Source organism: Psammomys obesus, unplaced genomic scaffold (genome assembly GCF_907164565.1).
Source record: "Psammomys obesus unplaced genomic scaffold, mPsaObe1.curated_primary_1811, whole genome shotgun sequence".
NCBI classification, from domain to species: domain Eukaryota; kingdom Metazoa; phylum Chordata; class Mammalia; order Rodentia; family Muridae; genus Psammomys; species Psammomys obesus.
The window spans coordinates 3123692-3138851 of NW_026592636.1; the positions used below are offsets into that span (position 1 = coordinate 3123692).

General features: G+C 41.8%; 1 protein-coding gene and 1 non-coding gene across 10 annotated transcripts in view; one reads left to right on the plus strand and one right to left on the minus strand.

Moving 5' to 3' along the window:
- The window catches only part of Ppp6r3 (protein phosphatase 6 regulatory subunit 3), a 115347-nt gene that overhangs the window by 93043 nt on the left and 7144 nt on the right, over nt 1–15160 (minus strand). For 4 of the 9 annotated variants that reach the window (XM_055614572.1, XM_055614571.1, XM_055614565.1 and 1 more), the window contains exon 2: nt 1511–1589. The exons of 4 other annotated variants lie outside the window; for them this stretch is intronic. In XM_055614572.1, coding sequence (XP_055470547.1) covers nt 1511–1564 — 54 coding nt within the window. In that variant the 5' untranslated portion in view covers nt 1565–1589. Of the gene's footprint in view, nt 1–1510; nt 1590–15160 lie in introns of those variants that run through there. One more of the 9 variants, XM_055614568.1, reaches the window with a different exon arrangement.
- On the plus strand, nt 14211–14314 carry LOC129682411 (U6 spliceosomal RNA). The gene has a single exon (XR_008720975.1). It is a non-coding gene; the product is annotated as a U6 spliceosomal RNA (small nuclear RNA).

Consider the following 15160-nt stretch of genomic DNA (forward strand, 5'->3'; position numbering starts at 1 on the left):
ATAGATAGATAGATAGATAGATAGATAGATAGATAGATAGATAGATAGATAGATAGATAGATGAGCAAATAAATGAGCAAATAAATAAATAAATACATACATAAATGCATCGTCAGCGCCATGTGTGGTGATACACATGCAATTCCAGCACTCAGGAGGCTGGGGCAATAGAAGCTCAAGCCACTCTTGGCTATACAGTAAGTTCATAGTCAACTTAGGCTGAACAGCAAGAGATAATCTAATAAAAAGTGATTGTAAAAGAAACCTAAAACTTAAACTAAAAACCGGGGCTGGAGAGATGGCTCAGCGGTTAAGAGCACTGGCTGCTCTTCCAAAAGACCCGGGTTCACTTCCCAGCAACCCCACATAGCAGCTCTTAATGTGTATAACTCCAATTCCAGAGGATTTGGCACCCTCACAGACATACATGCAGGCAAAACATTGATGCACATAAAATAATAATAAGAATAAATCTTTTTAAAAACACTCTAAAAACCTAAAATTTCTTCAGAAATACCCAACAACAATAAAAATTATACCTGTAACTCGTTTGTCAGGTAATTCCAAACACCAACAACTAGTACAAACCCAGGAAAAGATACCAACACTTGTAAGCCAAAATCATCACATCAAGAACGGAAAATGACTACCTTATAAAGTACAAGCCAGGCAAGGTAAGCCTTTCCTTCCACCTTAGGAAGGCCATATCAGTCAGAAGGTGATGCACTGTAAGCAAAGACCTTGGCACCTAACTGGATTACATCACTGTCTGGCTATGCTCACTAGCAGCAATCACATCACTTCAGACACAAGAAGCCAGTCAGTCTAACATACTATGAAAATACAGCCAAGCCGTAAGTTAGTAAACTAGCATTAACAGTAAAGGGCCAGGACCACCTACACTTGTTACAGCCACAGTGGGTGATGAATTACTACACATTGGCAGAGCCAACTGAAGCACTTATTCTCAAGCCAAGACTTCCTCAATGTCAACAAAACTTTTTACATAGAACCTGGGCAACCAAGTGACTAAAACTACAGAAGAGTAAATTTCTTTCTTTTCTTTTTAAAGACAGTCTCACACTCTGTAGCCCAGGCTGGCCTGAACTCATTACATACATCAAACTGGCCTCCAATCTGCTGCCATTCTCCTGACTCTGCCTCCCAGGAGCTGGGATTACAGGCATGCACCAACGTACCCCTTCTAAATGAGCTATTGCTGTTCCTAAGTTGATACTCTTCATTTAAGCAGTGGCAGTGTAATCAAAGCCACAACACTTTAAAGTCCAACAGGCAGGTCTTGACCTAAAGTGACAGAGATTCACTTCTGGGCAAATTTCTTCTCTTTGGATTTGTCTTACCTACAAATTGGGAGATGAGACTAAATCATCACTTCTCAATCTTACAAGTCATTTCTATGATCTAAGAAATATGGAGTTACTAAAGCAAATATGAACTAAAAGTGACAGAAAATTTAAAGTTGCTCAAAGCCAGACACGGATATATATACCTTTAACCTCAGCACTGGGAAGGCAGAAGCAGGGCGTTCTCTTGTGAGCCTCATATTTAGAGTGATTTCCAGTGAGCTTCTTAAAAAGAAAAAAAAAAAGTTGCTAAATACAATGTTCTCTGCTGGAAGACTAATCTGTTTGATTTTACCAAATCTCATATTTCAAAGGATAAATAAAAACCCAAACTAAAAAAAGGCCCATAGCACTGTGTTCATGCGGGAGTCATGAGAACACACAGCTCACAAAGGTTTGAGTTGTCCTCACATCAGGCACTATGCTACATTCAGGATTCTTAATAGCATCAGACACTTGTTTACTCTGTCAAGGACTCAAACCAAGTAAAATCTGTTGTGGCCTTGATGGAAGATTGCTCATTTAATAATCAAATAAAATGGAATGTGAATTCATTCAGAAACCTTGTAAGACACCACACACCCTTTCCCTGTGGTGTGTAAAACAAGAACAAGTTCCCCAAAGAGAATCCTAGCCAGCCTCTAAAGTAACACACTCTAGCTGACACAAGTTCTAAGTGTAAGAAAGGCCCAGCAGGGTGACCAGCCTAACAGCTCTTTTCCAAGGCTCTTTTCAAGGGCTGCTCTGGCTTATACAGACTCACTGGTATGTTTTTCAATTTCTAAATAAGAAAAAAAAGATTCCCAAAGAATTTGACTTATAGCTTGATTTAAAAACAAACAAAACCCACCACCCTAAATCCTTTCCTGGAGAAGTTTGTCTGGTATAGACTTCCCCGTGTAAACAGGCCACCACTAATGACCACATACCTAAGCACCAAAAAGCAAAGCTGAAGAACGGACATAACAGTAAGTCACGCCTACCTTTTTCCCACCACCTGTGTTGGGGGTTGGTCTGGTGCTATTAGCTATTCTGATGCTAATTACTGGCCTGCAAGATCTGGCTGCTGATCACAGTATCTCGTACACCTGGATCTAAGACCTGCCTAAATTATTCCTGTTTAGCCAACACACCTGGGCAGGGCAAAGGGGGTAGGTGTGACTAGGGTTGGGAGACTTTGAGGACAGGAGGATCATGGGAAGGAGAGAAGAGAGATAAATCAGAAGAGGAAGGAAGCAGAGAGCCATCAAGGGTGAGCATGGAAAGAAGCACATGGCATGGCGAGCACAGATGGAGAAAGTGGCCCAGATAAAGAATAAGCAAGTATTTGTGAACTATGGGTGGGAGGCAGCCTGGATGGGACTGGGAGGTGAAGGTAGTTTAGAGGGCTAATATCTGCCTGTCCCAGGTGACATAATGCTATTCTAAAATCTATCAGGTGTCTATGTCTTTTATTGATTGTGATAGTGGGTTCGATATACTGCCATAATATTTATAAGGCTAATAATAAACATTATTAGACCATACCATTAAATTATGTGTATGAATGTCTGTTTCCCCCACATCCATCAACATGCAAACATGCTTTCTTTTCTCTTTGAGTAAGAATGAACATTGTTTGGATTTTTTTTTTTTTTTTTATTAAAGTATGTGTGTGTTGTCTATGCATTTGAGTGCAGTTGCCTGCTGAGTCCAAGAGAGACTATCAGATGCGCTGCAAATGAATTACAAGCAGTTCTGAGCTGCAATGCAGGTGCTGGGAACTAACCTCCGGTCTTCTGCAAGAACAGTACACATTCTTAACCAGTGACTCATCTCTCCAGTCCCCCCTTTTTTTTTTTTTTTTTTTTTTAATTTTTAAAAGCCACTTACGCTTCATTTTTCTTCAAGTGTCTGTTTATTGCCTTCGCTCATTTCTATTGGGCTGGTTAGTACTTTGTAGTGGTTATTTTTTATAGCATATCACTGCCACATCAGTTAATTACACTGTGGTACTATCTGTATTAGTCATCTTCAAGTGGGGCTCACCCCAGTCACCCTTTTCAGTCCTCATTTTAACCTGCTCTCAATGAAGTTCCCCAAAAGACATACTGGAATAAGAATGTTCTCATCTGCTGGCCTCTCTGACCGCAAGTCCTTTTTCTCCCTGGCACACCTTAGGCTCTCTGCCTGGAGAGAGCTCCTCTTTTTCTCTATACATTGAAATCACAGGAGCCTTTGGAAGTGCAAGCTGTGTACATTCCCTATCAGTCTTCCAGGTTAACCAGTCCTGAAGAAAAAGTCACCTTTTAGTCATAGCTTCCTCAGCAACTGAAGCCAAGCTTAGGAGATCCAAAACAAGCTTTAAGGAATGTAGGAAGTGATTTTTCACAGGTTTCCTAACCATCTCAAGGCTCTCCTGCCTCCATCTCTTCATTTGACCTTCGCAACAATCTTGTTATGTTTTTCAGTTTTCACACAATACTGATACACTGGCTGGTTCTGTGTGTCAACTTAACACAAGCTAGAGTCATCAGAGAAGAAAGAAATTTGGTTGAGGAAATGCCTCCATTAGATCCAGCTGTAAGGCATTGTCTCAATTAATGATTAATGGGAGAGGGCCTAGCCTATTGTGGGTGGTGCCATCCCTGGGCTGGTGGTCCTGGGTTCCATAAGGCAGGCTGAGCAAGCCATAAAAGGAGTATATATAGAACTGTAAGCCCAACAAACCCTTTTCTCCCCAACTTGCTTTTTGGCCATGAGGTCTCCTCACAGCAATAGAAACCCTTACTAAGACAACTGATTAACAGTGTTACAGTTAAGAAGTCACTAGGCCAGCATTCAGAATGCCACTACCTTCCTCCACACTTTCCAACTCATCAGAACCAAAGTTTGTACTCCAGGAGCTGCGACCATGGGAGCTGTTTTATGTAGGACCTTGCATGTGCAGGAAGTTCTTAAACTTTCTCATGCTTGACACTTGCGGTTACTGAATAAAGTTCATTTACTAATCTTTTCTATTAATTCATTTATAGTTGAAAACTTTCCCCAAAAGAAATAAACCAATTCAACCTCAACAGTGTAATTAACATGTTTTGGGGGACTGGCTATCGGGTTGTGTTTTTTTTTTTAGTGAAAGATTGGGAGGAGGACAAAATACAAAAGAGCCACAATAAAAGAGACAAAAACAAGGGCCAGCAAGCTCAGAGCATTGCTGCAAACATTTGTTTATTTTATATTTTGGGGTGTTTATGCATGTGCCACACAGTTCAGAGGATAACCTACAGGTGTTTGCTCTCTCTTATGGCAGGCATGGTGCATGGGGTTATCTGCTGAGCCATCTCACTTGCCTCAAAAGATCATTCCTAAGTTTGCACAACCAATCAGTACGAATCAGCAACACCGAAACCTCTCATCACTGAAGATCGGATAGGGCACTCATTTGTGAAGTAGTGTTCATTAGGGATGAGAGATAAACAAATGTGACACAGAAACATACAATGGGATATAACAAACTGAAAAAGAAAATAAATTTTGGAACAAGCTACATGTAGATAAACAGTGGTGACAAAAGGCTTCAAGCTAGTCACAAAGCACAACTGTATTTCATTCACATGTGGTACTCAGAACTGTTGCCTGTGGCAGTGTAGAGGAGAATAAGGAGCCCAATGAGCACTGAGTTGTAGCTTGGAAAAGTAAAGTTTCTAAAGCTATATGCCAGTTACAGTTACATAACATTTGAAAGCATTTAATCTCCTCTTAGTAGTAAAGTGAAGAACTGAAGAAACTGAAAACAATTCCTCCTAGATCTATTAAGAAAAATGAGGTCACATAGCATACTGCTATTCCCCAGAAAAGTGGAAAAGTAATAAAACAGATACAGAAGGACCACAACTAACCAGCAGAGAAAGGTAAGCAAACATGAACACTGTAAGAACTATGGAGGCTTGGCATGCACAGTTGTTATGGTTAAGAACTCCAGGAGGAGCAGGGCATGGTGGTGCATGCCTTTAATCCCAGCACTCAGGGAGGCAGAAGCAGGCAGACCTCTGAGTTCAGGGCCAGCCTGGTCTATAAAGCAAGTCAGGGACAGCCTGAAGAACTACGGGGACTACATAGAGAAACCATGTCTTGGAGGGGGAAAAAAATCCATGAGGGTGCCTGTAATGGGGGCTTCACCAAGTCCTAAGAGTGAAAACTGCTCTGCTTCTGCCAGGGATGGGAAAAGGAGCCATCTGAAATATATGTTTCTAGGGACATAGACTCACCAAACTAAGACCTAGTCCCAAGGACAACAGAATGATTTCCATTTTCCTGAAACATACACTGATAAAGGCCTAAGATTCACTGCAGTTCCTTTTCCCAGCACATCATGCCCAACTTTCAGCAAGAACAATCACAAAGCCACTAAAAGCAAAAAAAAAAAAAAAAATTTTAAAGTCCTAAAAATTTTAAAAGTCCTAAAGACAGCATGCAGTAGCAGGAAGAAATGATGGGGGAAGGAAACTCTACAACATAGAAAGAACAGTGGTGGTAGCACATGCTCCCATTCCAGCACTCTGGAGGCAGGGGCAGAGGGATCTCTATGAGTTCAAGCCCAGCCTGATCTACATAGCAGAACAGACAGGGCTACACAAAAGAGACTGTCTCATTAAAGGACAGCAAACATCATGAATCTTTCCTATCACTGGACATAACAGCAAACTAATGAATGTGATGATAAAGAAGAAAAAGCTGGGAGCTGGAGAGATGGCTCAGAGGTTAACAACACTGGCTGCTCTTCCAAAGGTCCTGAGTTCAATTCCCAGCAACTATACGATGGCTCACAACCATCTAAAATGAGATCTGGTACCCCCTTCTGGCATGCAGGCAGAACACTATACATAATAAATAAATAAATAAATACATCTTTAAAAAATAATTAGAAAAGCTAAAGAAATTCATCTCTGATAGGGAGGAATTTCTAAAAAAATGAAAAGCTTGAGATGACTCAGCACATAAAGGTGCTTGCTGCCAAACCTAGCAACCTGAGCTCCATCCCCAAAACTACAGGATGGAAGAAAAGAAATGACAACTTGTTCATGAGACTTCCAGACTCATGCCATGGTATGTGTGCACACATGCACAGTATACATACATACGTACATATATATATATATATGTATACATACATACATATATATACACATACATACATATATATATGTATACATACATACATACATATATATACACATACATACATTCCAAGAAGTACTCCCAATCAGCAGAGAATAAACCTAACATAAAAACAAGATAGTTAAATACGTTTGCTTGGCCTAGCCAATTGGGACACAGGCAGGAATGACCATCTTGAATTGCAATGCTGGTTGACAAAATGAGAAAATTCTCACAGGACCTCTATCTACACACCCCAAAATTTCACTATGCTCAGTTCTCCACAAAGGCACTGGACACTGCTGTAGTCTTTGCTAAGGTATGACTTGCTCGGAGAACACTAGCAGGAGATCCCTTAACACTTGCTATCTTAGTTAGCATTTCTATTGTTGCTATGAAACACCATGACCAAAACAATTTGAAGAGGAAAAGGTTTTCTTTGGCTTATACTTCAATATCACTATTTATTTATTGTCAAAGGAAGTCAGGGCAGGGCAGAGACCACAGAGAGGTGCTGCTTACTGGCTTGCCCAGCCTTTGGGGGTGGGGGGGGTGAAGGGGTGCTTTTTTCCAAGACAGGGTTTCTCCCTGTAGCCCTGGTGACCTCAAATAAAGAGATTTGCCTGCGTCTGTGTGCAGCACCAACTTCTGGTTTCAGACTTCTTTCTTATAGAACCCAGGACCAAGGATAGCACTACCCACAATGGGCTGGGCGCTCCCCCATCAGTCACTAATTAAGAAAATGCCCTAGCCAGGCACAGTGGCACACTCCTGTAAACCCCAAGCACTGGGGGAGGCAAAGGCAGGCAGATCTCTGAGTTTGAGAGGAGCCTGGTCTACAAAGTGAGTCCAGGGTAGCCAAGGCTACACAGGAAAACTGTCTCAAAAAAAAAAAAAAAAAGGGGGGGGGGGAGAAAATGCCCTACAAGTTTGCCTACAGCTTAATCTTATAGAACTGTTTTTTTTTTTCCTTTTTTTTTGTTTTGTTTTGTTTTGGTTTGGTTTTTTTTGAGACAGGGTTTCTCTGTGTAGCCCTGGTTATCCTGGGACTAGCTCACCACTACCACCCAGCTCTGAAAGCATCTTCTTAATTGAGGTTTCCTCCTCTCAGATGGCTTTAGCTTGTGTCAACCTGACATAAAACTATCCAGCACACTTTCTGAACATGTGCAGATAGCATCTGGTCATTCTTGTCAAACTAGATCATAACAAAAAAAAAAAAAAAGAGAGAGAGAAAAAGAAAAGAAAACAAGACAAAGAGAAGACAAAAGCTCAAAGGTGAAGAGTTGAGGCTAGTGAAGACCCAGAGACCTCAACTGCAAAGCCAACTGGCGTTCTTTCTTACCTACAGAATGCACGGCATATGGCTACATGGCTAAAACAGCATGCCACAGATTCACTCTTAGGGAAGAGACTCCCAATAAAGAACCAGCAGACTTGCTGAAGAACCAAACAGAATATATTAAAATAAAATCCATGATGAAGGCTGAGAATACAGCTCAACCATAAAGAAGTACACTCTTAGCAACAGGGGCAAAAGAAACTCAAGTCAGTTAAAAAAAATTGTGTGTGTGTGTGCAGGGCATGGTGGCATAAACCTTTAATCCAAGAACTCAAGAGGCAAAGCCAGGCAGATCAGAGATCCAGGTCAGCCTGGTCTACAGAATGAGTTCTAGGACAACCGGGGCTACACAGGGAAACCTTGTCAGAATTAAAGAGAGAGTGAGGGGGAGAGAGGAAGGGAGAGAGAGAGAGAGAGAGAGAGAGAGAGAGAGATTCAAGTCAGTTGGTGGATGAAATTCAGGGTGGACAAAACTGGATCATTAAAAACAAAGATGGGCCAGGTGGTGGTGGCACATGCCTTTAATCCCAGCACTTGGAAGGCAGAGGCAGGCAAATTTTAGCTCTAGATCAGCCTAGTCAACAAGGTTAAGTTCCAGGATAACCAGGGCTATACAGAGAAACTCTCTGTCTCAAAAAAAAAAAAAAAAAAAAAAAAAAAAAAAGGGGGAACTGAAAAAAAAAAAAAACGGGGAAAAAAAAAAAAAAAAAAAAAAAAAAAAAGAACAAAGGTGGAACTGAACAAAATAATAGACGGTGACAAAGAGATAAAAACACAGAAAGCATGGAAAGCTGGGCATGTTGGTGCAACACTGCAACCTGCATCAAGAGAATCCAATTTTGGCAGGAGCCTGCAATTCCATTATTCAGGAGGCTGAGGCAGGAGGATCCAGTTTTGGGCTATCTTAAAAACACAAGAAGGCCTTTCTCAATGCTAAAAAGTCAAGTTCCATGGACCAACAAATGTAGTATAACCTAATAGCCCCAAAACAGAAATGATAAACTAGCCATACAACAGAGCTCAATCGGTGAACTGCCTGCCATACAAGTATTAGGATCCAAGTTCAAAGTGCCTATTACCCTACAACTCGAGCGGTAAAGACGGAAATATCCCTGAGGCTGGTGGGCCAGCTAGTCCGGCTCAGTTAGTGAGCTACAGGTTCAATAAAAACATTGTCTCACATTGTCTCACAATGTTTTTATTAGTGGCAAAGCAATTGAGGAAAACATCCAGAGCCAACCTGACCTTCACACACAAGTGCACACATATGTGTACATGTACACAAGAAAAGCAAAGTGCTGATTCTGATTCAAGCTAAAATGTGGGAGAACCTTGAAACATGCTAAATGAAAGAAGCCAGTCACAAAAGACTACTGTACAACTACTCACAAGAAATGTCCACGCCACACAGGGGATAATGAAAATGGTCTTAATTTATTCTTTTAAATATTTATTTTTTTGTATATGAGTGCTTTGTTTTCATGCACACCAGAAGAAAGAATAAGATTCCAATACAGATAGTCGAAAGCTGCCATGTGGTTACTGGGAATTGAACTCGGGTCCTCTGGAAGAGCAGCCAGCACTCTTAACCACCGAGCCATTTCTCCAGCCCAAATAGTCTTAATTTAGATTGTGATCACACAATTCTGTGGAATATTAAAGTCTATTAAATTACAGTTTACATAATGTTATATTTTGCATTGTTTGTGAGATCAGATTTTATGTAGCCCAGGCTGGTCTTGAACTCAATGAGTAGCAATGATGACCTTGAACACGCCACCTGCCAGAATACTAATATTTTTGGTTTGGAGCTGATATTTTTAAGACCTCTGAGATGTAACTCACCAAACTGGTAAATATAAAATGGTCTGACAATCCAAAGAGCCATCCAGGACCATTTGAAAACAGTTTGAAAAACAGCTTGAACTACCTCCTAAAATTGAAGCTGGACATGTCCCAACAGCCTCAACTCTCCAGTCTTGCCCTGGAGACACACTTTCGCAATTTGTGTCTAAATTGTTGACAGCAGCTTTCTCTTACTGGAAACAATCCTACTTTCCGACAACAGGACAAAGAATAAAATGCAACACATTCAATCCGAAACATAACACAGAGGCAAAGTGGAATGAACTCGGGCTGTATGAATGATTGTGGACACACCTCACTAGCTGCCTTCCCAGCTAATAGCAGTAATCTCTCTCTCTCACACACACACACCACCTCTGTAGCCCACAAGCCCTGTTAAAGGAAGCACTCTGCAATTAACTCTCAATGCAGATACCCCCTACCCCCCACAGAAGCCCTTCACATTCCAGCTTCAAACTTCAACCTTTCTCCTCTCTTCACGCCCTACTCACCAACTCCTTATTCTCACCCCCCTTTCCGTTTCCCTGGGGAAAATGTGGGCAGTAAAGAAAATATTCACGTTTCCACTGTCCACCTACCCCCATTCCACTCTACCTCTCCCACCAAGAAGGAACAAAGGCCAGCTCTCCATGTAAACACTTAGCTCAGTGCTAGTGTCTACCCTGGACTAAGGGAATGGGAAGGGCCCGCAGAGTGTGGCTTCTCCTGCTTCACCAAGTTATTTCTCCTGCACAGTAGCACTTCTTCAGGCACACTGTAGCTGTCTGATTGGGGAATATGCCCCCCCAAAGGCTCTTGTTTGGATACTTGGTCCCCAGTGGTGGAACTGTTTGGGAAGCAGTAGGTCTGCCTTTAGAGGAGTTATGTCCCTAGTAGTGAGCTTTGAGGTTTCAAAGACTCCAGCCATCCAATGTGCTTCCTCTCTACAGATCTAACCTCTCAGCTACTGCTCCACTGCCACTGCCTGCCTGCCTACTGCCATGCTCCCCACCACAACAGCAATGGACTTGTATCCCAAAAACTGCAAGCTCCAAATAAACCCGCCCCTCTATGAATTGCCTTGGTCATATTGTTTTTATCAGAGCAACAGAAACACAGCAAAAGTTAACACACACACTAAAGCACCGAAGGCACACTAAGACACCAATTTCCGACTTTACCCATTTTAGTAAACTCTTTGGCATAGTCACGCCTTCTACCCCAGGCCAAGTTCCCAAAAGAGCGCACTGTCTACTCTATGTCTATCCAGGTTTCTCACACGTCCTTGTGAGAACTGCTCATCAGGATCATTCATGGCTTCTATGCCATCAAAACCAGGAGAGAGCCCAAGCTCTCATCAGGCCTGACTTTAAAAGCCCCAGCATCCATGGCAGGTTCCCACCAGCCCTCACAGCCACTGCCCTTACCTGGTTCTGCACACTTGCTCATAGCCTACTATGCCATCTAAAGACAGAGGATTTACACTGGTGTGCTGCCCAGCCCTCCCTCCTCTAAACTAAATTCTGTGTGCTCAAAGTGTCCCAAATCTAAATCCAACTCCTGATGTGGCCTTTTCCTCTTCCTGCAGCAAGCAGAAGTTCCTACTGTCACCCTTTACTTCTCTTACACCCACATTCAGTCTGCCAGCAAATCTCATCTACTCTTGCTCCAAGAAGGATCCAGACTCCAACCACTTCTCAGTGCCACTCCTGGTCCCCTTCAGACCAAGCTACCATGACTGCTCTGCTGGATCACTGCCACGGCCTTCTAAAGCCGTTCCTGACAGCTGCACAGGGACAGCTATTCTTAACTTAGTTGCAATGGGATCGTTCAGAAACCAGACCATGTCACACCTCTGGCTCAAAACAGACCTATTTTACCACTTTCCCTAGGGCTCTTCCCTCCAACACAACAAGCATAACCCCCTTCGTAGTACCTCAAGTGTTCTGGACTCTACCTATAATGATGCTTCCACATACCCATTGCCTCTTGCCTTGAGCTTTCACTTTCTAGACAAAGGGTCCTTCTCAGGGAGGCCTAATCTGAGCACTGCCTTTCAATGAGAAAACAGCCCACCCTTTCCCTCCTCTGCTGGCTCCTATCAGTATCCATATGGCTACTATATCATTTATTATCTGTGAACTGTCTGTCTGACACTTAAGTCAGACATTGCATGAGAACAGGAACATTATTAAGACAGTAAGTACTCAAACATCTGGAAAACAAAATGGATCTTGAGAACAATGTTAAAAGAGAGATGTCACAGAATAAAAGATTCAATTTATATATGTTATAATAGTATGGAAATATTAAGTCACATAATATAAAGAGACATTCATAGATAGCAACATAGAAGTAAAGGAATAAAACGCCTTGAACAGGTCTGAGAGAAGGTGGTCAGGGAGGACAGACAGGACCAACGTAGTGACAATACTTTCTGAAACTGGCTAATGCCAGTATAACTTTCAGTTCTAATTCTTCTTATCTGTACCCATTATAACATACACTCTTTGAATGTATGAACTCATCAGACTTATAAATAATAAAAACTCTAGGCTGGGTGTGGCAGCTAATGCCTTTAATTCGAGTATTCATGATTTCTGAGATTGAGACCAGCCTGGTCTACAGAGAGAGAGAGTTCTAGGACATCCAGGGTTACACAAAGAAACCCTGTCTCAAAAAAAAAAAAAAAAAAGAGAGAGAGAGAGAGAGAATGAGACAGACTGCATCATCTGCAGACATGCACCGATCCTTCAAGGTTCAGTATGTATCCACATAGTGTTGAAAGACATACAGTCCAGCCAGGCAGTGGTGGTACACACCTTAAAATCCAGCACTCAGGAGGCAAAGGCAGGCGGATCACTGAATTCGACGCCAGCCTGGTCTACAGTGCGAGTTCCAGGACAGCCAGGGCTACACAGAAACCTTGCTGCAAGAAAAAAAAGAAAAACGAAAAACATACATATAGCTCTACAGCACACAGGAAAAACCACAGCATAGACAGCTGTGTTTCTATCATTCTGAGAGCCAGTAAGAAAGGGATTGTAAATTTTCTCTTTTATTTGTGTGTGTATGTGCCTCTGTGGGTTGTCCATACATGCCAGTACAGTGCCTGCAGAGGAAGGGGTGTAACATCACCTGTATGTATTGGGAGTTGCAGGTGAGCTACCTGCTTGCAGGTGCTAGGAACAAAACTCCAGGCCTCTGGAAGATTGGTACAAGCTCTTAATCATGAGCCACTCATCCCCAAAACAGATTTTAAAGATACACTCTTAAAAAAAAAAAAAAAAAATTATTTATTTATTTAATGTATGAGTGCTCTATTTGCATGTATACCTGATGCCAGAAGAGGGCATCAGATTCCAGTATAGATGGTTGCGAGCCACCATGCAGTTGCTGGGAGTCGAACTCAGGACCTCTGGAAGAACAAATAGTGCCCTTATCCACTGAGCCATCTCTCTAGCCCAAAGATAAATGTTTTAGAAATCATACTTCAAAATCTCAAATGTATGCCTTCTCAGCCAGAGAAAAGATGTTACATTTGTATGTGTGTTTATCTACATGTAAAATAAACATGTAACACAATCACAGTTTAAAGAAAAAAAAAACTCTGATATAAATTCTCCAAAATTTCCCTCAACAAAAATCCCCAGCAGCCAGAACTTCTCCAGAGCCTCTGGTTGGCCAGAACACATATCTCCCCTTAGGGTTCTCACTGGCCTAGAAGAGCTGTTTCTATACACAGCTCTACTGTCAGAGAGAACAGTAATGAAAATTATGTAAGTATAACTATACTCAGGAACTGTACTGAAGCCAACACTATTCATTCACAGACAGGGAACAGAGAGGAAGACTGGTATTAGATTCACACAGCTGGAAAACTATATGTGCTGTTTTAAGGCCACTCAAGACCACTACCTTAGGCTTGTACATTCTTGACCACAAAACTTTCTGACCTGAGGACAGATGGCAAGCCCTACATGAGCAGCAAAGTACTATAACCATGGCAGGTGCCAAATGTATAGGTGCCGAGCCCACTTGAAAGTTAACCTCAATCAGAAAGGCCTATACCCAGCTCCTCAAGAGGCCAAGGCAAGAGTGTTACAAGTCTGAAGCTAACATGGACTTCATAGCGAGAGCCTACCTAAATGAATAAAAAGTAATTTAGTCTAGAATATGTTATCTTCAAGAAAACACCTTGTTGCTGCTTAGCTGTCTGGCCAAAACCAAGTGAGTACTAAGCACTCTAAAAAACAGTCAGCACCAACTAGCTGTAAGGTTTAAGTAATCCAAAACTTACACTGGAGCAAATCCAGCTCTGACAAACTCATGACGTACAGATGTCCTGGTTAGGCATAGAACTAGAATCCTCTACATGCTTCTCCAAATGCCTTCTTAATCGCCACTCCAACTAGAATCCAGAAGAGTGTCTAAACTCTCAGAACCTGAAATAAACTGATCACTCTTCTAACTATCTTCCTTTCCAGTAAAGGGGAAAGGACTTTCTTAAAAACTAATGAAAGGTGCTTGCTTTGGCAGCACATACACTAAAACTGGAACAATACAGTAACCATTCTGGCCCCTGTGCAAGGATGACACACAAATCCCTAAAGCATTTCATATTTTTCAGACTATGGCTACAAATCCTGAGGCCATCAAAGTAAGGAAAGGAGTGGAAGAGGAAAGAAATAGGGAGGCACAGATAATTCAGCAGTACCTTGTCCAATTCCTGCAAGAGGATGATTTGGGTGGAGGCCTTTACAAAACTGATGCTCCAGATAAATGAAGCTGAGATCCAGGTCATAAAGAATTTGACTAAAGTCTCAGTGAAAGAGAAACTGAAAACGCTGAGAAAAGAACTACCAGAGCTGACAAAAGACCTGAAAGTCAAGTTGACAGAAGTGAATGATGAGTGAGAGTCATTGTTACAGCTGTGGAGAAAGGGATCATACCAACAGGAAAGGAAGCAGATATCTGATGACTAAGAGTAACCTCTCTGTGAACTACTGCTCCAACATCCGTTTTTATTTGATCTTGAAAGCCAGGAGAGTGCCTGCGTAGACATCTTGTCATAGAAAGGCTTGTTACCTACAGAGATCTGATCAACATGTCAGTTGTGAAAATTGTACTTTGAACTCCTTCACTTATACACAGCCAAGGATGTTGCTGTAAACAAAGAACTGAATCCAAAAGCAAAATTAACTAAAGCCAAGGCAAAGCCTGTTTCACAGACTGCTGCTGCTGCTGTTAATCTGTCTAGTGATCCTGACTGAGTCTGATGAAGCTGCACTAGTACTATAAGGAAATCAAAGACAGGCAAAAACTGAAGAGAAGAGTGCTGAAGAACAGGCTCTCAACGATCAAAATGCAAAGAGCGCCATTACCTAGCAGAGTTCTAAAAAAAGGGGACCTGCACCTAGGAGAAAGGAAAACTAACAGAAATATCAGAGTAAATAGGGAAAAGTTCAGAGAA